General features: G+C 41.3%; 1 protein-coding gene across 3 annotated transcripts in view; it reads left to right on the top strand.

Moving 5' to 3' along the window:
• The window catches only part of EIF2D (eukaryotic translation initiation factor 2D), a 36,303-nt gene extending 9,397 nt beyond the window's left edge, over positions 1-26,906 (top strand). For 2 of the 3 annotated variants that reach the window (XM_072137435.1, XM_072137434.1), the window contains exons 2-15: positions 2,775-2,965; positions 7,041-7,124; positions 10,190-10,280; positions 11,140-11,247; positions 11,608-11,846; positions 13,369-13,486; positions 14,749-14,794; positions 15,164-15,267; positions 16,860-17,012; positions 17,470-17,559; positions 20,959-21,054; positions 23,371-23,491; positions 24,022-24,196; positions 26,753-26,906. In XM_072137435.1, coding sequence (XP_071993536.1) covers positions 2,842-2,965; positions 7,041-7,124; positions 10,190-10,280; positions 11,140-11,247; positions 11,608-11,846; positions 13,369-13,486; positions 14,749-14,794; positions 15,164-15,267; positions 16,860-17,012; positions 17,470-17,559; positions 20,959-21,054; positions 23,371-23,491; positions 24,022-24,196; positions 26,753-26,823 — 1,620 coding nt within the window. In that variant the 5' untranslated portion in view covers positions 2,775-2,841 and the 3' untranslated portion in view covers positions 26,824-26,906. Of the gene's footprint in view, positions 1-1,137; positions 1,345-2,774; positions 2,966-7,040; positions 7,125-10,189; positions 10,281-11,139; positions 11,248-11,607; positions 11,847-13,368; positions 13,487-14,748; positions 14,795-15,163; positions 15,268-16,859; positions 17,013-17,469; positions 17,560-20,958; positions 21,055-23,370; positions 23,492-24,021; positions 24,197-26,752 lie in introns of those variants that run through there. The other variant, XM_072137433.1, reaches the window with a different exon arrangement.

Below are 26,906 nucleotides of genomic sequence, written 5' to 3'. Positions count from 1 at the left end.
TTTTGTAGGTAAACAAGTAAAATTTCACATAAGGCTACATTCACACGACCGTATGATATCTCCAGTCCCGTATTTACGGGCCGTATGAGCCCGTATATACGTGACGTTTTTCATCCGTATGCAGCACGTATTTAACCTGTATTTTATACGTCACCCATAGATTTCTAGGGCAAATGGAACTGAAATAGAGAAAATAGGACATGTTCTATATTTTTATACGGCTAGTATACGGTTCGGTACGCTACGGTGTCAAAAACGGCAATATAAATGGTTGGACGTATTGTCCATTGAAATTAATGTGGCTGTATGTAACTCGTAAAAAAACGGTACGGATAATCACATATAATAATTTGGTAAAATCACTATAGCTTTACAGTTACGGTTTAATCAAGATATATCACTGATATGAAGCACAATGTGTCACAAAAAAAACAATCTGACTGCAGAATCCCATGTGGTGTGATTGCCGTGTTTTTAAACGCAAAACGCAAGTGGGAGGCGGGTTGGCCGAAACATACATGCCTTTCCCATGAAAAATCACCACATCCCCCCTCAGGGTACATTCAGATGAACGTGTGCTCGCCTGCACACGTCAAAGCGCTGGAGGAGGAGACTGGTACACAGTATACAGACCTTCTCCATAGGAAACTGAGCCACACGGCTGCTGTTAGGGCCAAAGATAGAGGATGCTCATACCTTTTTTGCAATGACGGCTCAGCAGGGTGTGCTAACAGTACTGATCCCGGGCTTCATAAGTGGCTGTGAGGATGTATAAATATAAGTCCGTGTGAATGGGGCCTTTAAATCACTTTAGTAAATTAAAGTGTTCAAAAGTTAACTATGTAAAGCACCATACATCAGATTACAAAAAAATGGGGCTAAGGGTTAAAAAGCAGACAACCCCGTTAAGCCAGCACCTATTGTAGCTAGTAGAGTTGTTACATCAAGCTCACCTTTGGGAGTTTCAATTGTAAATGGCAAACAAGACAACACTTTGCACATGTTCTCTTCAGCTTACACTTTGGCAATGTAAATGGGGCATTTCTAGTGTCTGTAAGGAGAAATACGAAGACCGTGACTGAATTCCACACATCCTACAGCTCAGCCACAAAGAAAATCCTGAGCGGCTCGTAAGTTCCGAGCGGCCCGTGTTTCCAGCGGGACAGAATTAAGGGTTGGACCAAACATGGCGACTCCCAGGGAGTGATTAATGCTACCTGCAGACACCGGCTTCTCAGCTTGCACTCCTCCTTGCTTATTATTGCCGTCTTCATACCAGAGTTCAGCCATGTTCGCCAAAGCCTTCAAAGTGAAGTCAAACACGGTGATGAAAGGCTCGGACAGGTGATGAGCGCCTTGTATGCGCCGCAGTGATGGGCTTCTTTTCCGTACACAGCCATGGGGAGCTTTATAGTAGATGCGCTAGAATGAGATATTCGCAGTAATCGGTTCCCATGTGGATCCTATAATTAACATTGGAAGGGGCTGAGATATTCCCTATGAAAATACAGGGAAGTGTATGGGTTGGGCTCCCCTCTATTTTGTAGCACTATTCCAGAAGCAATGTCTGGCATATAATACCCCCCACCATGAAATAATGCTGCAGACTGCCCCCATTTCTTTCACCTGGGATAATAAAACTTTCACTGTAAATTGTTAGTAATATATGTTTTTATTTTCCTTTACAACCAACTTTAGTGGAAAGTATAATGGGTAATAAAAAAACCCAGATGCAGGTGTGAACAGAGCCAGAGGCTACCTGCACAATGGATCAATGGTTTGTTTTCATGGTCTGAGCCCTGTGTCCGAGTGTCATCAATTTATGTGTATCATAAAAAAACAGAAGTTTGTCTTCTGATGTCACTGCCTTGTCCTAACCCCTCAAAAGATCACATGACTGTGTTAAATAGCTGATTGGTACACAAATGCTGACTGACACCAATATGTCATCCATGTGGCATTAGTATTTTCCATGTTCCTATAGACCTCTATGGCAAGTCGCAGGCTGCAGCACAGGAAATGCATGCGTCAGTAAAAAGCACACAGAAAAATACAATGTTCGTGTAGCATTTTAGTCATTACATCAGTTTTTGTGAGCCAAAACCAGGAGTGGTTGAACACACAGAATCTTTATATTTTATTCCTTCTTTACATGGTCTCCACGTCTGGTTTTGACTTACTTTACCTGATGCAATAAAAACCATACAAAACAAAAAAACAGATGAAATATCTGATGTGTGAAGTGTCTCCCTTTGTGTTCGGTGTGTCACAGGCTGGAATAATGCATGGGTCAGTTGAAATGTCAGTGTCAACCGCAGAAAAAATGGTGTCAGTCAGATGGTTTATTGCTGTTTTTGCCTCCCTGATACACTTGATGCTGTTTTGTCCAATTGTAAATATCACATGTATCACAGCACATAATAGAGATTACATTTGGAGAAAAAAAGTAGTGTTAAAGTATGTTACAGGTCTGTCACACTAAGTAAACTGACATAGATTCTTAGGGGGATATTATAGAATCGGTGAAATGATCGAAATTCTTGTGCAGTGTGAAAATTTGCGATTTAAATTGTGAATATGCCACTTCCACATCATGGAAGGGAGTGGGGGCCTAGAGGGGAACAGGCGATGGCGGACGGGGGTGGGTATATGACTTAGTTTTGCCAGGCGGCCACACTGCCAGGAGCGCCAGCCTATGATAAATCTACCCCCTTACCTGTATGGGTCTTGACACATGTAAAAGATGTACCCATACCCCACATTATGCTTTTCAGAAGAAAGCTTCGAGCCGATGTGGGCACATCCTTCCCTGGCCTGAGCACAGAAAACCTTGCAGAACTTATGCCGTCTAAAGAGGAACTGAACATTGTAAAGGTGTATGCCCACAAAGGAGATTCACTGACCCTCTACGTCCACAACAAGAATCCCATACTATTTGAGCTGGAGAGGAAACTTTACCCAACAGGTAAGAAAGAGTTAGCAGAGAGATATTTCTAAATGGATGTTAAAGGGAACCTGTCACCAAGTACCTCATTTTCACTAAAGACAGGTTGCAGAAGCCCATTACAGCTGCATTGCAAATGTGCCTTTCTGCTTTCTTTTTGAATGTAACTTGCTTCCTGCCAGAATTCTGTGGTGAGTTTTGCTTTGGTTTGGATTCCTTTAAAAAAAGAAAACATGATTTGTTTGTGTTGCTCAGTTCTCAGTCCCCACCATTCTGCTCATTTACAATCACTTCCTCCTCCACTGATATCCCTGTGAAGGAGCAGGGGGTAGGAATTGTACACAAGCAGAAAGGTGGGGGTTGAGAGCTGAGGAGTGAGCAGCACAGACAAGTAACATGATTTTTTGTTAAATGCATCCAAAGCAAACCTGGGACTTGCCTCAAGGTTCTGGCAGGAGGCCAGATGCATTAAAACACACAATTACATTGTAATCCAAATGATCATAGAAGGCACAAACGTATCTTTGCAATGCAACTGTAATGGGCTTCTGCAAAATGTCTTTAGTGAAAATAAGGTCCTTGGTGACAGGTTCCCTTTAATAGCTGATCGGTGGGGTTGTGACCCCAGGCAAACACTGGCACACCGTTACACAATGGTTGGTGCAGGGCGCTCCATTTTAAGTGTAAAGCCTTCAATGCAGGATTATGACAAGATACCTTTAGTTGTGTAAAAAAAATAATACTGACTGAAGGGTAATCTCTATCATTTTGCACAGAAATGACTGGTATAGGTCCTCACTTATAGTTCTGCCGCTGTAGATGAGGAAGCTCCTGGTGTAGCCCTAAAATGGAAAAGAAATCGGATATCCAGCCGGTTCCGGGACACTAAAAAATTCTTTATTGAGGCATATGTTTAAAATCCACAGCAGGGAATAAACGCCGACGCGTTTCGGACGGGCTAGCCGTCCTTAGTCATGGCCCTAAAATGACCAGTTAGGAAAGGGATTGTATGCCTAAGTGTATTCTTGGAAACAATGTAAGCACTATTGCAGAATGCTGACCCTTATAGATCTAGATCTCCAGTGTTTGGCACTCTATATACAGCTGATGAAGATTTGAGAACTGCAACAAATCTATATCCTATAGTGTCATACAGTTCGAAAGTACGTGTAGCCTCTGGCATGCATCTTTTTTTACTAAAGTTCCTCTATTTGGTAAGTTTTCTTTTAGGTGAATGGAGGATATGTTATGCTGTGAGCTTCTCCTGACATAAAACCGGGGCTGTGGAGTCGGCGTTGTGATAAAATTTACCGGCTTCAACTCCACAAACATTTCCTTTAAATGTCTGTTCTATTCCTGATCTAAGGATCTAGGCAAGGGGTGAGCAACATTATACTACTATACAGCTCAACTTGAAGGCCGCGGTCACAGGTTCTGCTACTGTTGCATTCATAAAGCGACGCTAACGCACAGGGGGCGGACCTTGGCCTTGTGCAGGACCCGGAACCTGGTTACCGATCGCATGTGTTTCCCTCAAATGAATATGCAATCGGGCCGAGGCCCGCCCCCTGTGTGCTAGCATCGCGTTATGAACACTAGCAGAACGTGTGACCTTGGCCGAAGAAGCAGCATCAGTAACCAGTACCCTAGCTACACCAACAACCACAATAAGGCACAAAATGCCAACCCAGAAATTCTAAATACCACAGTACAGCAATAAATATGACCCGAGAATAATGTGCATGAAACTTTCTGAGTTTATTTAATTTAATGTAGTATACTTTAAGGTAGAAGGTTTTGATGGTTATTTAATGCCCAATGGCTTTGTTATGCTAATCTTCCTCTCTGCAATACTTACGTGGCCATGAGTTTTATCAAAAACTGGGTGGCAGATCTATGACTGAGAGCTCTTCCTGTTATACTCATATATTGTGAAAGTTATAGCATTCTACTACTAAATTACATTAATGTCATTGCAGCGCATGGGAATTAGTGAAAGGGTGAGGGGAAGCATCACTGACTGTTTACACATCAGAGTCTTCATGTGAAATTGCTGACTTTGAATTTTATAGCCACCTGGAATACGAGTGTTCTCTATATATGAAGCCACATATTTTATAACCTGGCATACCATGTATATTCTTCATGGTGGTATCTTTTATTTATGGAAAAGTCATATAGTGGCTTTCCTATTCATTGTGAATAACTAGTAGCTGTTAGTGAAAGTATTTTCTTTATGGTCAATCAAAGTTGATGTAACTAGCCCTCTTTTTTATTGCATGTCAATGGAATTTTATCACTGTTGTTTTGATTTATACATTTTGTGGCAAGATTATTCTGCGAGTCAGTAGAGTTATGGCGATATCCAGTATGTATAAAGTGTGTAACTCTATGTTGTTGTAACATTTTGTCAGATAGCTGTAATAGCTGCGTCACTCCAACTAATGAATTAGCAATTGTGAAATAAAGGTGTGTATGTGATTACTATATACTATGTAAGTCATGTTAACTAAGCAGAGGCACACCCTTCCTGCCTTTTTTAATAATGCATTATTTTGTATGGGAAGAGGACATTTAGGTCAGAGCTCTGAACGGCATAATCAGTATTTAGTGATCATCTATGTAATAAAATCAGACTACCTTTACACGAGTGTGCTTTTCACATGCTGCAAACAATGGGCCCGTGGTCTGTTGTTTGCAGCCGTGTTTCCTCTGCATCTTAGGTCCACTCACGCGACAAAAGAAAGACTTCCTGAGCCGCAAACTCGGGCAGGAATTTTATGCTTCAGCTTGTATAAAAGCCGACTGGCAGTGCTGTGATTTACCGTATATACTCGAGTATAAGCCGAGGCCCCTAATTTTACCACAAAATACTGGGAAAACCTATTGACTCGAGTATAAGCCGAGGGTGGGAAATGCACTGGTCACAGCCTCCCCAGTATATAGCCAGCCAGCCCATGCCCCAGTGTATATAGCCAGCCAGACCCTGCCCCAGTGTATATAGCCAGCCAGACCCTGCCCCAGTGTGTATAGCCTGCCAGACCCTGCCCCAGTGTGTATAGCCTGCCAGACCCTGCCCCAGTGTGTATAGCCTGCCAGACCCTGCCCCAGTGTGTATAGCCTGCCAGACCCTGCCCCAGTGTGTATAGCCTGCCAGACCCTGCCCCAGTGTATATAGCCTGCCAGACCCTGCCCCAGTGTGTATAGCCTGCCAGACCCTGCCCCAGTGTGTATAGCCTGCCAGACCCTGCCCCAGTGTATATAGCCTGCCAGACCCTGCCCCAGTGTATATAGCCTGCCAGACCCTGCCCCAGTGTATATAGCCTGCCAGACCCTGCCCCAGTGTATATAGCCTGCCAGACCCTGCCCCAGTGTATATAGCCTGCCAGACCCTGCCCCAGTGTATATAGCCTGCCAGACCCTGCCCCAGTGTATATAGCCTGCCAGACCCTGCCCCAGTGTATATAGCCTGCCAGACCCTGCCCCAGTGCATATAGCCTGCCGCCGCTGCCGGACAGATTGCACAGAAGATATACAGGGGTCGCCGGAAAGGTGAGTTTAGATATATTTATTTTTTTGACTCGAGTATAAGCCGAGTGTGGATTTTTCAGCACATTTTTTGTGCTGAAAAACTAGGCTTATACTCGAGTATATAAGGTATATAGCTGATCCTCTTCCTACCTGTGTTTGGAATTAGACAGTCAGTCATGTGCATGAACTCATAGAAAGACATGGGTATGTATGCTAGCGATAATATACATTTGTATGTTTGTAGTCGAAGGCAAGGGACACACAAGATGAATTTGCACTGGATTAGCTACCACAGAATCGTTGGCAGCTCACCTGCAACTGCAGTGTCATTTGGCTGGCATAGGAATTAGAGGTATGGAACCAAATAAAAAAGCTTGAACTGCGCTTTCAGTACATCAGTCCGCAAGTATAGGTCAAAAACTCTTAATATCCAAAAACTCTTGAACTTTCGGCCCAATAACCCTTCTTCAAGTACAATTGGTGGTTGAATCTGCAATGTCCTATATTTTCACCATATCTGTATACAGTACATTGTATGTGTTCATTATTGCTTCTTTTTTTACAGTGTATACACTTTGGAGATTTCCAGATCTTCTCCCAGCCTTTGGGACATGGCCACCTGTTCTTGAAAAAATGGCGGGTGGAGCAGGTAATGAATATGTTTAATTTCCCTAAACAATATCCTGGAATAATACAGGATAGCATTATCCACAGGTGTTTTAAGGGATTTTGTAAGCAGATTGGACACATTTACTAAGAGTAGTGAAAACTGCACTAAAAGTGGGTTTGCCTGTGTATAATGCAGGGTGCGCCAGATTCATGAATCTGGCTCTTCCCTCTGCTGAACCGACAGAGTTCACCAACTTTTTTGTGGTGTACGTTTAACATAGAGCTTGCGACACACTTATGTTCTACTTTGCATGATAAATGTTATGCATGGTCAGAATGAGCCCCGGAACGCCCCCTAATTTGTGTTGTGTGATGCCTAGTGCAGCGTGCGCCACAATTATGTCAAATTGTGTCTCAAACACTTCTTAAATACCAGCAGTTTGCACTGAAAAGAACGTCTGACAGACAACTGGCGCACGACCTTTAGTAAAAGGCCAATGTGTTCAAATGCACTGATAAGATAAGTGCTCTGTAGATGGTGGAAAATGCATTTTGGGTGTCCTGCTGATACAAGCACCATTTCCATTTAAAGTGCTGCTTTCCCCCACCCTACCACTATATTATCTCCACTGATCTCTCAAGCATGTGGATTTCTGTAAAACTGGCACAAGTATGGTTCTATCTGTTTTACCCATCATTATTATCACCCTCCCCATGTATGGGCAAGCATCAGGCAAAAATACCTTGCAATCGCCAATTACCCAATAATTCCCAGTAGGTCAGTGCATTAAATGTAGGTCTTGCATTATGGCCATCAGTGCAAGCTCCATGTGGAGCCAAGGGATTTTTTTTGAAGAAAAATGGACATTACCAACATGCTGGTATGCACTTCATGTGGCAGGATGTGCCCTTCTTTTAGCTTCTTAGATGGGGTTTCCCACAAAGTCAAGTTAGCCCCCATCTACGGGATAGGGCCTAACTTGCTGATCAATGGGGGTCTCGGTGCTGAGACGCCCGCAGATAGCGAAAACGAGGGGTCCAACCGGCCCCCTCACTACTCCTCAAACTAATGGAGCAGACGGCCGTGCATGACCGTTATGCTCCATTCATATCTATGGAGCTGATGGAGATCGCCTGTAGCATGTTTTAGAGCAGGAGCCAAGCAGATTGATATATATAGTTTTGTGCAGTCATGAAGTAAAATTTTATCATTGAGATGTTTTTCTGGCAGCAACCCACAAATCTATACTTGGCTTTGAACCACAAATTTTTGGGTTAAAGTGGGCATGGTCACGGGCTAGGGCTAAGTGAGCCGACAGCTCTTGGGACTAGAGCTGATTACTATCCTTCATCTGAAAGAGCCGCCGTTTTGACCTGACTCATTGCTAGGTGAATAGTGCCAGTAATTATAAAGGCAGATTGGGAATGGTATTAAACAGACTATGGGAACATGTGAAATCCTGATGACAAGTTTCCTTTTACTACTCCTTTGTAACCTGCAACTAACATAAATATATTATCTTAGAAGTTTGGAGACCTATGGAGTTCCTTATGCACATTTTTTCCCATTCTGTTGTTACTGTTCTGCCTGAGGTGTGGCTTATCATTGGCAACTAGTAGATACTGGACTGTATCCTGGAATAGAGTGGGTGTAACACCTGTTTCATGCTATTTTTGGGCTGATCTTACGATCTCCTTATTGTGTTTTTACTAACCAATTACCGTCTAATCGGAACACCACAGCAATCTTAAGTTGTTTCCTAAAGGCCCCATACAGAAAGCAGTGATCTAAAAGAATGACATCTCCCATTTTACAGGGTGCAATACACTGTTGACAGTATAACATTTTATATGAAGCACAAGATGTGATCCCCCAACTGCGGAATCTTCTGAATGTTTACAAAGGACAATTTTTGAGAAGAGGCAAACTCTTTGAAAACGTCAGGCTATTTTTAACCCCACAATCTTAATAAACACATCCAAGGAGCAATCCTTCCTGCAATAAAAAAAAAAATATATAATGATCAATTCATGGCTAACAATAATTTGGAAACGGTAGGAAAGACGTTCCAGCTCACCATTCCAGATCCCCCTCCTCATAGCAGGTTAAGCAAATAGGAAAATAATGACAATCCATCATATATGGACAGACCACATCTCAATCATCCAACACATTTCTGGAATCTCCACACACATACCCTTAAAGGGGTTCTCTGGAGGTGGAAAAACATGGCTGCAGTCTTCCAAAAACAGCGCCTCACCTGACCATGGGTAGTGTGTGGTATTGCAACTAAGCTCCATTCATTTCTATACAGCTGAGCTGCAGTACTGGTAGTAACCATGGTCAGGTGTGGTGCTGTTTTTGGAAGACTGCAGCTATGTTTTTCCACGTCCTGAGAACCCCTTTAATCGTGGCTGGTGGTTTTTTGCCTTTAGAATCTGTATTCAGCCTCCTAAATGTATTAGTATCAGCTACATTATATTTGGCGTATTGGGATGGTTTGAGTGGTTTCCAGCATTATTCAGCTAAAATCATTACTTTCCGCGAAATGTGTGTTCCCAATCAATGTCATCCTCGTGTGAAACAGTCCAACATCCTCCTTTTATATTTTGTGTTGCTATATAATCCACCTGCTATAAACTGAATGGGAGATTTGTGCCATTCCTTTGGGAACACATTTTTGTCGCCATGAATCTCTCTGCGGGGAAAAATAAACCTCAAAATACCACCAGGAAACTCAAGTTTGATGATGTCACACATACCACAATGCTGAATATGACCCTGTTCACATTCATGCTGAGGTGATTGATGGAGAAAGATTCTAGGAAGCCCCGTCAATGTTAGATGGTACAAGCTCATACCTTCACAAAGGGCAGAGTAACATGAAATTGAAATATTGGATCCGGAATTATGTTACAATACAAATCTGCCCTAAAACTCATTGAACAAATATGCTGACATGATGACACTTTTAGATAGTTGCTAGGCATGGCAAGTGAAAATCATCTTTAATAATCCTGCCCTGCCCTGCACCCTTCCCTGGAAGTTATTGCCCAGAGAAAGTTTCCTACCATGTGATCAGTAGTTGTTTGTTTTCTTTTCAGATCTGATGCTGCCGGGAGTTGTGCTGCCATCTACAGGCCTTCCAGGGGTAGAGCAAGGCAGACTCTGTGCAGTCACTTTAGTGGGAAACAGGTAAAAGACATTTAGTTGATTATACTAAATTATTGTATATCTATTTCTGTATTTTAACCAATACCTATATAAGTAATGAGAAGCAGACACATGTCTCAGCTCAAAGTAAGCAAACTGGTTCCTATAACTATCTAGCAAACATTTGATAGGATAAACACGGTACCAAACTCTATTCAATAAAAATGTACATTTATTGACTCAAATATAATCTACTAAAAACCAAATGCTGAATCCACACATGTGCTAGCAACATAAATGTGGCCAACCTTGTTAAAGGGGTTTTCCCATGAAGACAAGTTAGGCCCTATCCACAGTGCTGAGACCCCCGCCGTTGAGAACATGAGGGGTCCAACACAGTCTGCTCCATTACTCGTTTTCGCGATCTGTGGGAGTCTGAAACCCTCCCCTGTGCAGCAAGTTAGGGCCTAACTTGTCTTCATGGGAAAACCACTTTAACAGTACACCTGTGGATGCATCTTGATATACCCCTTAATACATCACCTAGTTTTCTTATATTACTTGATACAATCTAGATACCAAGATTTACACATATATACAGTAATAAAATATAAAAGCAATCCAGCACAATACAATGCAAAAAAACCAAGTCTGTCATAATAGCGGCAGGTATACATTCTTTCTGTAAAGCCTGGGCTCTGGTACACAGGATATAAACACATATACAGTCTCATATAATAGACCACTTCATTGCAACATTTTTGGGCTGTTGACTTACGTTATAGTCCCTTTATAGTTCATATTTTCTTACTTAGGAGATAAAGAACATGGATCTTTCTGCTACATAGTATCTCTGGGTGGAGAGCACGGCAACAACATTTTTCACCTTATTTTTTTGCAGAGCTCCTGTAGCGATTGGTGTCGCCACTGTGTCCACAAGAGAGATGTTGGCCTCCGGGATGAAGGGGAAAGGTTTCAATATTTTACACACGTACAAAGATCAATTGTGGTAGGAAATAACTAACAAAAGCTTATTTACTTCTTTAATTTTACCATTAGGTATGTGCACAATATGTAGTTATCTGTATACTATATACACTTAGTGTATACATGATCTCAAGATCATTTCTGTACAGTACTCCATGGGAATTGAATAGTTGTTTGGTGGTGTCTTTGCTTAGGGTGTCCTGAATACACCGTCGAGGAAAGGACTTACAGTGTCATAGTGATATATGATGCAGGGAGTCCTTTTTTCCCTGTTATAATTATAAAAACAGTTTGGCAATGCTTTTCTGCAGGGATTCCATACATCATATATCACTGTTTTTCATGGAGTCCCCTTTTTAGCATTAACCTGATGTTATGGCAGGGCTTCTGGTGACAAGTCAGGCCCTCCAGTCATTGCTCCTTTAGAGACCGAGGCTTCACCTGAAGAAGATGATGAACAACACTCCCATGATTTGATGTTAGACACCCATGAATCTGAAACACAAATGGAGAACTTATGCCTGACTGATGTAGCAGCAGATAAGAATCAGGAGTCTGAAGATATTGCAGTTGAGGAAGGGATAGAAACGACAAAGGACTCTGAAGACATTTCTCCACAAGGTAAATTCTTCACCCCCCAACACCAATCCCAGCCCATTGAAAAATAGTACAAGTAAATACAAAACCGTCCCTATTTTTTCACTTATGTAGCCTCTCCCATGCTACCTCCTTTCCCGGCACATGAGTATCATTTGAAATCTCTGTTGTATTCCATGTTATTAGCAAAATGCACCGATGTGTATGTGAATGTAGATTCATGCAACGTTTGTTGAAGGATTAGACTTGCCTAACAGATTTTCCCATTTTTGCCTAAGTGTATCTGAACAAATTGCTTTATTTACAGTGGGTACGGAAAGTATTCAAACCACTTTAAATTTCTCTTTCTGATATTGTAGCCGATTGATAAGTTTTTTTTTTTTTTTTGCTCATTAATGTATACTCCGCACCCCATACAGAAATCTAGATATTTTTGCAAGTTTATTAAATAAGATGAAATTAAATATCACATGATCATCAGTATTCAGACCCTATGCACATAATTAACTCGCATGCTGTCCATTTCCTACTGATCCTCCTTAAGACAGTTCTACTCCTTTATTGGAGTTCAGCTGTGTTTAATTGAACTTATTGGACTTGATTATGAAAGACACACACCTGTCTATATAAAAGATCATAGAGCACATGAGAATCATGATGTTTAAGGAACTGCCCAACAAGCACAGAATTGTGGCACGGCACAAATTTGGCCAAAGTTACAAAATAATTTCTGCAGCACTCAAGGTTCCTACGGTTTCTAAGAGCACAGTGGCCTCTATAATCCTTAAATGGAAGGAGTTTGGGACGACCACAACTCTTTCTTGACCTCGCAAAACAGTCGAACTAAGCAATCATGTGAGAGACAGTTGGGAGAAAGTTCTACAAAGCCAACTATCACTGCAGCCCTCCACCATGAGGTGAAGAATGTACATTAATGAGCAAAGAAAGAACTTTTTTGATGTTACCAATAGGCTGCAATGAAACAAAGAGTGAACATTTTTAAAGGGTCTGAATACTTTCCGTACCCACTGTATTTGCTTTATTTTTAATACCAAATCTGGTATTCATTGAAATATAAGATCCAGTGCTTTGGAATGGATTGTTTCTGCAATTTTGTTTCAGTATTGCTGTGGTTTTACTACAAAAGCATGCCAAGAGTTCATCTATTACAATGACTTAAAAACAGCAGTGTTGGAAACAGTCTGAAAATGTCACCAAAGTGCATGTGTAGAGAGAGAAGAAAGCAGCTACCAGAGTTTATCTTTAAACTTTATTGACCCTTATCTCTCATTGCCATCTGTGGCACAGTCTCCATTCTCTTTAGATGATGGTGATAATGGTGGATTTAAACTATTTTCATCTCTTTTCCATGGCAGTTGTCAGTCTTTTTTTTTTTTTTTTAGTTTTATATTTTTAAACAATGGCCATATGCACTTTTAGAGTTATTGGGGTGGTCTGCAAATTACACCCCTGTATTGTTGTTCGCCTGAGCAGTAAACATGCAGTTTTTTCTCATGGGTCTGCTCTTTTTTTCATCATTTTATAGAAGCCATGGACGTCTTACTAAACCAGTGCTTCTTTCAAGCTTTAAAGTACAAAGTGAAGAAGTCAGACCTTCCTCTTCTTACCAGCAGCTTCCTCCGGAACTATCTTTTCTCCTGTTGGTGAGTTGTGTTGTATGTTTAGTATCGGGGGATGGGGAGTAGTAACTTTCACACCCTATTAATTGGACATGTAGCTCATTATTATTATTTATTATTATTTTCTCTAGATTTTGACCATTCATCACACACTGTAAGCCTGTAAACTATGCTGTGCCCTGCTTCCATGTGCTGGCTTTTGCCATGTTCCATAGTTATTTTGCAATAGACTACAATACATATTGCAGTCAATAGTATAAATGATTTGATGTTCAAGCACCATAGGCTGAAAAGCTGAAAGGAAAAAAAAAAAAAACGAAAACCCTCTTAAATTTGCCCACCATTTTAATTTTTTTTCTGGAAAATTTGTTATCCTCAGAAGAATTAAACATATGAGTATGTAAACTTGGCTTTATTTCATCTTCTTAGTACATCATTAGGAAGTAATATATGACCCACAAAAACAAGGCTCTATAAAACTCTTAACAGGAAAAATAGTTTCAGCTTTTGGAAGGCAGGAGATGTAACTTTAAGGCTACATTCACATTAAGATATTGTAGTATGGCGGGCACACATGGGTGCCACAGAGAGGAGGAGGAGGGGGGTGAGCACAGCTCACCCCCGCCCCTCTCCATAAAGAAACAAGGGGCATGGCACCATATTACGGTAAAAGATAGGACATGTCCTATCTTTTCACAGGGTACAGACTTATATCCGTCTTATATACGTCCCCCATACGGCTGTGTGAATGCAGCCTAACACTTTATATTTCTGGTTCTGTGTAATGTAGAAACACTATCCACAATTAGTTAATTGAACACCAGAATTGTGTTTCTAGTGTGTCGGTTCAAGCAGTATGACCCTTTGAAACAAAATCAAACTTGTAATGGTATGTAAAGCTATACCAAAGTTATCAATATTTTAAAAAGAGTGAAAGAGAACATTCAGGCACCAATGACCTGCGATCACAATGGGTTTAAGATTTTGTGTATGTTAATATTGATCATGGTTTAATGTACATAGTATGATTGTGTGTACTTTAGACTGGTATTAGGTTCTCAACCTAATAATATAATTGTATTTTTAGATGTTGCACCTAAAAGAATAAACTTTCCTTTTGACCATTATTAGCTATTATTAGGAGGTCTGATGTATTATACTCTTCTGTAAGAGCAGTAAGGAAAAGAGTCAAAAGGTGGGCTGCATTTAGATGTAAAGCCAAAAATATGTCTACCTTTTCATCTTCTATTTTTTACATTACAATTGTTGAATGGTTTGCTTTGTAGCCCTGAAGGAGAACAAGTGGACATTAAGAAGTCTAGTTACAAAAAGGTATGGTAACAAGAATAAAGTCGTGCCCATCTTTGATGTGATCAATTATTTTTGTGTTATTCTGAGTTTTTTTAAACCAATGTAATGGGGCCTTATTGGTAATGCCCAATATTTTTGAGAGGAATAGCAGAGAAAATGTGCAATGCAGAGTAGGAAAATACTCAAGCAGTGTTATTTCATGAGGAATCCACATGTTTATTTATCTAAATAACAGTACTGTAAAAAATGAGGACGTTATCTGGTTTTAGGAAACATGTCCATCATATATTCCTGTCATTAAAATTAAAACACTTTTCCATTCCCATAAGCATCAGTGAAGTTGTGAAGTTTATAATCTTTCTAATCCAGCTTTACTTATCCTTCTTCCAGCTGTCCAAATTCTTGCAGGTAATGCAGCAGCGTAAAATCCTACAGGTAAAGGAGCTTACTAAAGGAGTGGAGAGTATTGTGGAGGTGGACTGGAAGCACCCAGAGTAAGTATACTCTAAGCACATACAGTATGATAAGCGGGTTCTATGGGACTATAACTTTTGAGGTATCTCAATGATTAACTAATTTGTGAAGCACTGCGTAATATGATGGCGCTATATAAATAGGGGTTGTTGTTGTTATTATTATTATATGTGGGGGTTCTCCTTTCAACACAATGAAGAGACTGCAAGCACCACAAGCCCTTCATTATTTTGTTGGCACAGCTTGTCTATTATAGCAGCTATGTTTGCTACTCCGGTTGTCGGCTAGTACTGTCAACTCCCGCGGTGGTCCATAGGGTCCACAGACTACTCCTCCTGAACTCCGTAACGAGTATCCAGACTAGTCTCCCGGTAACCTTGACACTATCAGCAGCCGTTTGCCCCTTAGCAGGGGTTTTACATTGTCACCTTGACTGCTCTCCCTCACTTTGTTTATATTGTTTGCCATGGGTATCCATATTTGTATGCTGGAGATGAGTGGAGGGTGGGTGGATAATTTTAGGTGGGGCACTAGGAGACGATCTGTAGCTGCTAGGTACAGGAAAATATCAGTCCTTATTATTGCCGGCAGCATGTAAAAAACTACAGGACCTTGAGTGATGTCACAAGCGTGAGACTAATCGAATGATTCAAGTCATTCACTTAGAAGGAGGAAGTCTATAGTGGCGCAGCTCACCTGATGTGAGTCATTCACACTAATTGAGTCACGCATATTAAATTCTACTTGTACTGCCCTGCCTTCTTGTTCCTAGGCTATGATATTCTGCTGTATGGAGAGCTCTCTTACATCATTGGGCACTTAGTCAAGTGACCAGGATGACATCATATAAGGTCCTGTAACATTTGCAACATCTCTCCCATGTAGGTATCTGATCACATGAAATCACAACATGGATGGAGAGGAGTAGAACTCCTACGAGGCTGCTGTGATTTTATGAGATCAGATTTATGGCTGGTGTACAGTATGCTAATCTTAGAAGGCTAAAAGACCTATGATTATGTCACTCTGGCCACATGACATGCTGAGTAGAGAGATGGAGGTGGCTGGCCTAGCAGGATACGCCTTCTCTGATGCCAGCTAATATAAGATAAAGTTGATTTATGGGGATGTAAGGGAAACAATTTTTAACTGAGAGAAGGGTGACGGATAGGTAATAGGGCTCTATCACCTGTCACTAGCTGTATATGTGAAAATGTGGTGACCGGGTTCTCTTTAAGCTGAACTGAAGAACTAAGCTGAGAATAAGAATATTTTAGTGGACCTAAGCGTGTTTGCTGAACACTACAAAGTCTGTTTTGATTTTGTGACCCCTCTATCTTTTCATTATATTCTGAAGTGTAAAATGTATCATGTTGTCTTTTTGTTAATATTTTTGTCTTTTTATTTAAAACCTCTTTCATTTGTTCAGACCTTTTAAAACTTTTTTCTTTTTATTATATCTCATAATGTGTACTTTTGTATGGCTTTTAATGAGAAAGAAGATCCAAACAACTGCTGGAATCCATTTTGTTTTTGTGCGTGCTGATCCGAATATAACTTGGATGCATCCATGTATTGCCTCATTCTTTTTACATTCTGCGTCTCTTCTCAGCATCAGGTCTTTTGCTGCACCAGTTTCAGAGCCGACTGCCTCCTCTGAAAATATAGATGTTGGAACAGAGCACTTTTATCAACCACCTGAGATTATCTCCTTGTATGGAATTTCTGCCAAGATGATGCCACTATTCCAGGAGTCGGGTCAAAAGTAAGGATAAGGATCTAATATGTAACAGGGCTATGCAGTCGGAAAGCCAAACTTCCGACTTCTTACTTCCCATAACTCAGACCTTGACTCCACAGTCCTGTTTTTGTGGTCACTCCAGCAGTGCTGAGATAAATATGGGCGTTTCTTTCCAGTGACTTATTCCTCTGCATTGAGGGGGGCCTGAAATCCTTTTTAAAACATACCTATTGGAATTGTTATACTTGTTGCATCACTGTGAAAGGGAAGTGTTAATCTTCCATGCATCTTCATCTACAGTGTTCCTGAGTGTCAAGGTCCTGCAGTCAACACTTACCCCTGTCATCTGCTTTTTGATTGACATCTCTAGTGTCTATTTCTGGATGGATGCATTTATAATTACATTAGTGATACATTTTATGAAGTCTGGACAATTTTTTATTCTGATGATTACCTGTAACATCTAATATCTGTTTTCTAGGAAAGGTAACCTCTTATCTCAGAACGATGTTAGAAGTATGATCATCTCGTATGTCAAGAAGAATGAGCTTGTCCACCCTGAAAACAAAAAGTGAGTTTTTCTGAAAAATCCCTAGAGGATATGTTCTGTAGCTTTGTAATAGGTTCTAATTTTACAGAGTTATTTACATAAATGTTATTCTTTCTAAAAGGTTCTGTATATAAGGAAGTGTTTTATTAGGGTTCATTTTTATGTGTGCTAAATATACATCAGGGACTTGGGATGGTTTTCAGACACGTATTGTTTGGTTCAATAGTGACTTAACCCAGAAAGGGGTGACCAAAGCTCTTAGCTCTTGTAGGTTCCCACAACTGATTCCACTTGATACAAATGATCTTTATATCTTTATGTATCATTGGTTTAGTGTCTTATATTAATTTTCGCTCCTAAAGAGGCACAAGGTCTTATTTTCAGGGGATGTCTTATTTGTCAATGAACAAAAAAATCAATAACTTCACCAACATCCAAACTCTGAATTTCATGCTGAATTTCTTGTGACTCCATTTCTAATGGAATATTTAGCCTAAATCTCTCATGTTTAGCAATAGCACTTAAATCCTTAAATCAGCCCTTCTTGTCCGGGTAGCTGCTTGTAGCGCATTAGCAGCGCAACAGTCAGTGATTTTAGCCAATCATTTCTTTGCCCATGTCACAACTTCTTGCAATATTTAAAAGATCTACTAATAACTAATGTATGGTATGGGGGAACTCTGGCAATAACTGCCAGTAGGTCTTTTTTTCAGGAGAGGCCTTATAATTCTAAGTTGCAAAGAAATTGTACTAGGTCTTATTTTTTGAGGGTGTCTTATTTTAGGGAAGCAGGGTAGTACTTTGTGTATGATCTGTTTGTCTAGGTACACTAAAGCTGAGGTGCATTTTTGCTCCAATGAAGCAGAAGTAGAGATGTTGTGATTTTTCTTTTGTTAACAAAGTCTTTGTTAGTGCTCATACAGGGCACTTTGGGACCCTAAACAAGCAGTCTGTAAGGACATTGGAATGTTTTAGTGTCCTAAATTGCCCAGACATGCTTCCTTTAAAGGAATTATGTTGCTGGCTACAGCAATCTAGTAAAATCCCTGTCACCTTTATTGTTGTTTGTTGTCGTATCCCTGTACTGTGTCTCAATGTCATTCCCTTAGATGGGACAGTTGGAGTAAGGCCTCCTGCACATGATTGAAAACTGTAGGTCTCCTGGCCATTATTTTGAGCTGTCTCACCATTATTTTTGCTTAGTTTGAGCTGTATGGCCGTAAAAACGGGTCATATATCACAGATTCACTGTAGGTGGAGGTATTGTGTCAGAAATTTAAAACGTAGCCTTTATTTCTCTTTGATAAAATACTAGACAGAACTGTGATTGCAGACACACATTGTAAAATTACTTTGTTATTTTGTTGACATTAGCGAGTGTATAGGCAGATTCTTACTATTGCACTTCACAAGGGTTCATATGGGTTCAATGGGCTAAGCACAGCTTCATGAAATGCACCCGTACCACCTGAAAAAAAAATAAGATTGCATGCATGATTGAGGGCTAAAATGTAATAGCAGGCATGTTCAGTCAATGTTTAAAAACAAATATTTTTTTTATTTTTATGTTAACCTTCTGGAGAGTTCCTCCCTTCTGCTGCTGAGACTCCTAGGTCTATTGATGGAGAAGTTAACCTTTTTAGATTACCGTATATACTTGTGTATAAGCCGAGTTTTTCAGCACAAAAAATGTGCTGAAAAACGTCCCCTTGGCTTATACACGAGTCAATACGAGTAAAAAATAATAAAAAAATGGACTTAAAAAATAATAAAGTTATATACTCACCCTCCGGTAGCCCCGATGCGCAGCGGTGCTCCCCCGATGTCATCGCGGCTCCTCTTCTGGCTTTGCGGCTCCTCTTCTTGCTTCAGCGCCCGTCTTCTGTCTTCTTTAATATCGTGCTGGGCGCCGCCATTGTTCTCTCCCGGGCGGCGCCAAGTATGACGTCAGCAGTCATACTATGCACGATGTTAAAGAAGACAGAAGACAGGCACTGAAGCAAGAAGAAGAGCCGGGAAGCCAGAAGAGGAGCCGCGATGACATCGGGGAGCAGCGCTGCGCATCGGGGCCACCGGAGGGTGAGTATATAAGTTTTTTTGTTTTTGTTTTTTTTTTTCAATTCTGGGCTGACTGTATACTACTGGGGGCAGGCTGGGGTGGCTGTATACTACTGGGGGCACGCTATATACTACTGGGGGTAGGCTGGGGTGGCTGTATACTACTGGGGGCACGCTGTATACTACTGGGGGTAGGCTGGGGTGGCTGTATACTTCTGGGGGCACGCTGTATACTACTGGGGGTAGGCTGGGGTGGCTGTATACTACTGGGGGCAGGCTGTATACTACTGGGGGCAGGCTGTATATTACTGGGGGCAGGCTGTATATTACTGGGGGCAGGCTGTATATTACTGGGGGCAGTGTTGTATACTACTGGGGCAGTGTTGTATACTACTGGGGGCAGTGCTGTATACTAGTGGGGGGCAGTGCTGTATACTAGTGGGGGGCAGTGCTGTATACTACTGGGGGGCAGTGCTGTATACTACTGGGGGGCAGTGCTGTATACTACTGGGGGGCAGTGCTGTATACTACTGGGGGGCAGTGCTGTATACTACTGGGGGCAGGCTGGGCTGGCTTTATACTACTGGGAGCAAGCTGGGCAGGCTGTATACTGCAGGGGGCAGGCTGTATAGCTGTATATTATAGGGGGCTGGCTGGCCAAATTTCGGGGGCCGGGGGGTCTGTGACCAATGCATTTCCCACCCTCGGCTTATACTCGAGTCAATAGGTTTTCCCAGCTTTTGCTGGTAAATTTAGGGGTCTCGGCTTATACTCAGGTCGGCTTATACTCGAGTATACACGGTACTACTAATTTCAAAGCCAAAGCTGGCAGCACCCGCCATCTATGGGATCTGCTCCTGGTCCCTCTCCGTACTTTACACCTTTTGTTAAAAACATTCAATTAGATTACATTTCAGTAAGTGCTTAAAGAATAGGTTGACACTTTTATTTATAGTTGATTGTTGTTGGGTATGATACATCCTTTATCATTTATGGGTAGGGTAATCCTCCTCTAACTACAATAAATTTGCCCATTCTTTACAATCTTTCCACATGTACTTAAAGCTTCTTGATTCTGCTTCGAATAATCCAGACACTTTCCCCTGTAGTTGTGTTTTTACTGAACCTATATCCTTTTACTATGTGGAGCACACAGCCCATTTACAATATCTGCCCTTACCAGGGATTTTCTAAAGATACTTATGTTGCATTAAATAAAATTGAATAACGTATATACTTGTACCATATTATCACATGAGAGAAATCAAAACCATTATTTTTGTAGACTCTTTAGTTATTACCTGTAAAGCAGGTTTAGCAGTCTCCTGTCTGTCGTTTCATTTCTCTTTTCTGCCCCTACAGCTTTGTAACAGTTAACCCTGTTATCTGTGACTGCTTGTTGGATAAATCTGAGCAACATGACATCACTCTTCTGAAATGGGATGACCTGGTCACAAGGTGTAGTATTGTAAATAACCTTTTAAATCAAATGCATTTAGCAGTAATTTGCAGGGATGTGAAATCTGATTCATAAATGATTTCCTTTAAATGTCTTTTCTATTCCTGGTCTAACAACAGAGCATAAAACGAAAAATAGCGCCCTTCCCCCATACCCCTTCCCCCCCCCTAGCAAAAGCATAAAACGACAAGTGCTAGAGTGCCCCTAAAAGACCATAAAACAACAAATATTGGAGATCCTTAACCCCTTAGCGCTCTGTGCCGTACTAGTACTGTGCAGGCTCATGCGATTAGCACTGCTGGTTCGGCTCTGCACTGGAGCCGGGCCGGCATCGGGAGTTGCAGGTGTCAGCGGTAATCTACCACTGACATCACCGAGTAACATCCGACCCCGGATGTTAAAACCTGTAAATGCCGCGATCAGCACGACCGACGCATTTAACTTGCCTTTGAGGGGTCTTTCCCACACGATCTCCCCCGTCCCCCCAGCGCCGTCTTCGGGGAGCGCCGATCATTGCTATGGCAGCCCTGGGTTCTGATCTGGACTCCAGGGCTGCCTGAAGGCAGTGCAATTAGGATGGCATCTATGACGTCATCTTAAAGGCACAGTGTCAGCCTTTGCATGGGCATAGGCTGACAAAACTAATACCCTGCAATACATCAGTATTGCATGATATAATCATGAACAAGCAATCAGATGATTGCTTGTTCTCGTCCCATGGTGGAACTAATAAAAAAGTTTTTAAAAAAAAGTTATGGGCATTATTATTAATTTTTTTTTTTTTTTTTAATTGAATAAGTCCAAAAACATATAAAGATATACAATGTACAAAAAAGTCTAAATCATAACACAAATATGCTATCACCGTGTCTGTAACAACCCGTAGAATAAAAGTAAATAATTATTAAATCCTTACAATGAACGCCGTAAAAAATTTTTTAAAAAACCAGCAAAATGTATGATTTTTTTTTCCTATTTAATCCCACAAAAAATGCAATAAAAAGTGATTTAAAAAAATGTACACCAGAATGAGACTGTTGCAAAGTACAACATGCCCTGCAAAAAACAAGCCATCAACCAGATCTGTAGCCAAAAAAGTAAAATTGTTATGCCACTTGGAAGACGGTGATGCAAAAATGAAAGATTTTTTTCACCATATTAGGGTTTTACTTGGCAAATTTAGTAAAACGTAAGAAAAAATATTAAAGTATGATATCCCCGTAATCGTATCGACCCATAGAATAAAGATAACATATTAATAGGCTATTCAAAGAACACCAAAAAAAAAAGAGGAAAAAATCCAGTACAGAATTGATGCTTTTCTACTCCTGCCCTCAAAAAAAAAGTTCCTACATTTTCAACAATAGGGAATACCAACCCCAAAATGGTAACACTGGAAAAAGCATCTCATCCCACATATAAAATGCCATCACATGGCCCCAATAACGAAAAAGCTTGAATGAGAAAAATAAAATCCTGGCAGCTGCAGGTCCCTCCTGCGCCCTGCTCTGCGCCCATAAAACAAGTAACGGCCTCGTGTGTGTGGGGGCCTCTGTACTCGGGAGAAATTGCATAACAAATTTTAAGATGGGTTTTCTCTTTTGGAAATGTGTAAATTTTAGGGCTACATGAACGTATATACCGACAAAATTTGACCATTCTAAATTTCACCTCAATTTTGATTCAATTACCATGAAGATCTCAAGGGGTTAACAATCTTCCTAAAAGCTGTTTCTGAAGTACAACATGTGGGGAAAAAAACATTCTTGACGCAAGTCAGAATACAAAAAATGGGTCTGAGCCTTAAGCTAAAAAATGGCTTCCTCCTTAAGGGGTTGATTATCCCAACCCGACGAGCATAAAATGACAAATATTGTAGATCCCAACCTCCACCCCAAGGGAAATAAATAAATCCTCTCCTTCTCTGGCCCCTATTCTGCTCCCTGCTGCACACACAGCTTCTTCTCTCCTCCATGTGCCACTCTGCAACCAGTGGGGAACAAAGAGCATACACCACGATCAGGACCTGGAGCAGAGCTGTGTTAGAAGCAGGAGAGGACCTGGGAGCATTACAGTACAGCTGACAAGTATTTACCACTCCTATTCTCCTCCCAGCACTATATTGCAGCTTCTTCACTCCTCCTTGTGCATCAGGACCAAAGCTGGAGGGGACCCGGGAGCAGTACAGCTTAACACCATGATTACATCACTTATCAGCGAGCCGGATGACAAATAGTTGTGGTTTAGTGACCACTTTAATTATCATTTTATAAGAAACTTCTAAACTCAATTTTATATGTATACCTTCTTTGTAGGTGTTTAGAAAGAATGCAGCATTCACATCAAGTTACCTTCCCTGGATCCTCTCCTGTTATACGGAAGGGAAACATTGAACCCATTGACATCAATGTAGCCCAAAGAGCTTCAAACAAAAAGGTGATTTCCACTGTAACTTTTTAATACTGCAGGACATGTACTAGGTGTCTAATCTTCATTGCTACTAATTATTGGGGATGGTTGAGGGACTTGGCACTGTTATTTCCATGTGACATTGCATTGTACTACTGAAATCAATGGCTGAAATACTGTGTTCATCAATTCTACTAGTAACTACTAGGGGAGCATTCACATGTGCCCTTCAGCGGCATCAGTTCCTTTCCTCCATGGGGGAGAAATGCCAAACAGTGGTTTTATATCCACCTGTATATCTCCACACCTTCTCTCAGGTCCCACTCAAGGATATTTGTGTAAGATTTGCTGGGTGCCACTTTTTACAGCAGAGCTTCATAACTTAGTTATTCAGTTAACTTAATATTAAGACTCAAATTACTTTCTATGTCCTAAGGGTCAGGAAGTAAGGGTTCTCCTTTTGGTGACTGCAAATTAAGGCCGATGAGTAGGATTGTGGAAACTTATAGCCATGGATGCTTAACACATTTATCAACATATTTAACTGTTTGATACAGGTCACAATGATTAAGAACCTGGAGTTGTATGGCCTAGACCCACAATCCTTTGCCAGCTTGCTGCAGCAAAAAGTTCAGGCCAGTGCCACCTGCACACCACTTCCAGGAGCCAAAGACAGAGTCCAGGTGCAGATTCAGGGTAACCAGTTACCACACATTGGGAGGCTGCTGCTCGGTGAGTAAAATGACTATATACAGACTAGATTAGCAATCTGTAGATTGGCAGATTTGTTGGAAATTGGTAGATTCTGGCAATTTTCCTTTAAGGACATCTACCATCAAATTTTCAGATGGTAGGTGCCCAAACTTACTTGGCCGATAAATTTTCTAGTATCAGAAACTGTTTTCTAATCTCCAGGAACTGCAGGATGCATCTGAAAAAGAACATGCTAAAATATGGCAATTTTTAGGAAGTGCTTCCGCCTATGTCACCGGAGCACCTCTTGGCTCTGAAGACTAACTAAATATGCACATCCCCACTCTGAGGTTTAGTCTGGTCCTGCCCGCTGATCCAGAGACGCTCGGTGGCGCTTAGTGTGGGCATCTACCACATGTTGTTATATGTCCTTTGAAGGCATTTGTAAAATGATACGATACGTATGACACCTATGACACCCGGCAGTATGGTACACACACACGCGTGTAAAGTACCATGCAGGCGAACAAGATAGAGCATGCTCTATCGTGTCCTGTGTTTTACGGACGGCCATCATGCCTCGCTATGGATAGGGGAGCAGTGAGTAGCGCTTCAGTGTGCGGCTGTATGGTCGCCCATGCTACAACCAGGCAAGCATACAGCTGTGTGAAAGAAGCCTTCGGGTTCGAGGTCGACCTGCCACTATATAGAAATGTTAGTGTGCCTTATATGCAGATACTAACAGGAGATTGCTCTGAGTGCAGAGTCACAACACAGGCCTTAGAGTAATCTGCCTCATCAGTTTTATACATGAGGTATTTGTGGTCAACCCCTTTAACCAGTTAATGACTTGCACCTAATAGTATGAGGCAGCATCATTATGACTTTATGAAGAAGGCTCACAGGCCGCTGTCAAATCTTACTATGGCACGTGGACACCCTGATGACCCCTCTCTTTGGGGGAGGTGGCAATTGGTTGCCACGACAGTCTTGATCCTATCCGAGTGATTCCACTGGCATGGCAGGGAAGAAGTATAGCAGTATTGTGTGAGCATCAGACCCCAATTTTATTTTTATTTTTTTTAAGAAGTAGATCTTTTACAGCCCAGGATCACCCATCTGTCCGTAGCGTATAATGGGTAGTTTGTGTGACCAATATGCTAATTTAAAGGGGTTTTCCAATGAAAAAGATTGACCTCACTATACCTTATTTCCCTACACTTATCACTTCACTAATTCAGTATCATTAAATCTTCTACCCCCCTTGTCATGAAATCAGTCATTCCTGTGCCCTGGCAGCTCCCGGTTCACTTAGTTTCCATAGAAATGACCTGTTTGCTTTCTCTGCTCTTGGGTATGTGCAGTCAGCTCCTTGTGCTACAATACGGCGGGCACACGTTTGTGTGAATATATCCTAAGAGCGTGAGATTAGAATATGATTATGAATATGTTACAATGTGACTGCTATCGCTACAGATCTCAGCGATAGCGCGGATGGGATCTCCATTAACCGCCAAGGGCAGTATATAATGTTCCAATATGCTAATTTGACTCTCTACTGTGAGGTGGGTTGGTCTGGGCTGGATCAGGCAGCCTGGTAACTCCCTTTTGACAGTGGAGATCAGAAAATAATGACATTGATTGCTCTGGAACAGTAGGGGCTAGAAGAGATGAAGTTGATGTGGGTGCTAGGTGGCAAGTTGTAGTGAACGTTAGAGGCCACCTGTCATCATGTTTCTGTAACTAATTCTACCTGTTGGAGCAGCTCACTAGGATTCCATCCCATCCTTTATTTAGTTAGTTCATACATTAATCATTCTAGAATAATCTTTTCTTTGTTATGTAAATGAGGTGATGTCACCCCTGTTCACCCTCCCACTTCACATGTCCGCATTGCTAGTGCTTGTGCTGTATCTGCTTCCTGTGAGACACAGACATCAGCTACACAAGTAGTGTATAGGAGAACAGCATGTCAGGCTGTTACAACTGCTACAGGTTGCAGCCATGTGTATAGGAGCATCTTATACACACAAAGGCTGCGGGGGGCGTGGCCTCCAGCACCAGGAAGCACATAGAGGAGACAGCAGCAGGAGTGCCAGATCACTATACAGGCTGTCAGTCGTTTATAGGAGTATATCATGCACATACAGGCTGCAGGGGACACCAGCACCAGGAGTGGTCACATCATTATACCAGCTGTCAGTCATGTGTATAGGAATATCTCATACATACACACACAGGCTGCAGGGGGCACCAGCACCAGGAAGCACATGGAGGAGACATTACACCATTATACCTCACATCATTATATAGTCAGTGAAGCAGGGCGGTGTGGCACTCATGAATTAGCTGGACAGCTTGAATATGATAATGACTCATTGGACCTCTCTCGGGTCACTTGCATACAGCTTTAGGACCTGATTATTTAAGTTTACAGGCATTTTGAGGGACAATGTAGGAATAGGGGCAATACTTTCTAATTTCAGTATGTGAAAACATATTTAGTTAATTTGCCTGACAGGTTCTCTTTAATATCAGGAAATATTTTGCTCTCCTTTTACTTTCTCATATTATACAGTATTTTTTTTTCTTCAGATCATTTTAAGATCCCTCGGAAGTATGTGAATGGATTGGACCTGTCCACTAAATCCAGCAAAAAGAAATGAAATTAATCCATCACTTCTCTAGACTTGTTCGTTTTGGATAATTCTGTAAATGACAACATAAGAATAAATATTATTTTAACAAA

Source organism: Engystomops pustulosus, chromosome 2 (genome assembly GCF_040894005.1).
Source record: "Engystomops pustulosus chromosome 2, aEngPut4.maternal, whole genome shotgun sequence".
NCBI lineage: Eukaryota > Metazoa > Chordata > Amphibia > Anura > Leptodactylidae > Engystomops > Engystomops pustulosus.
Note: the sequence above shows the minus strand (reverse complement) of the source record. Positions and strands in the feature narration are given on the sequence as shown.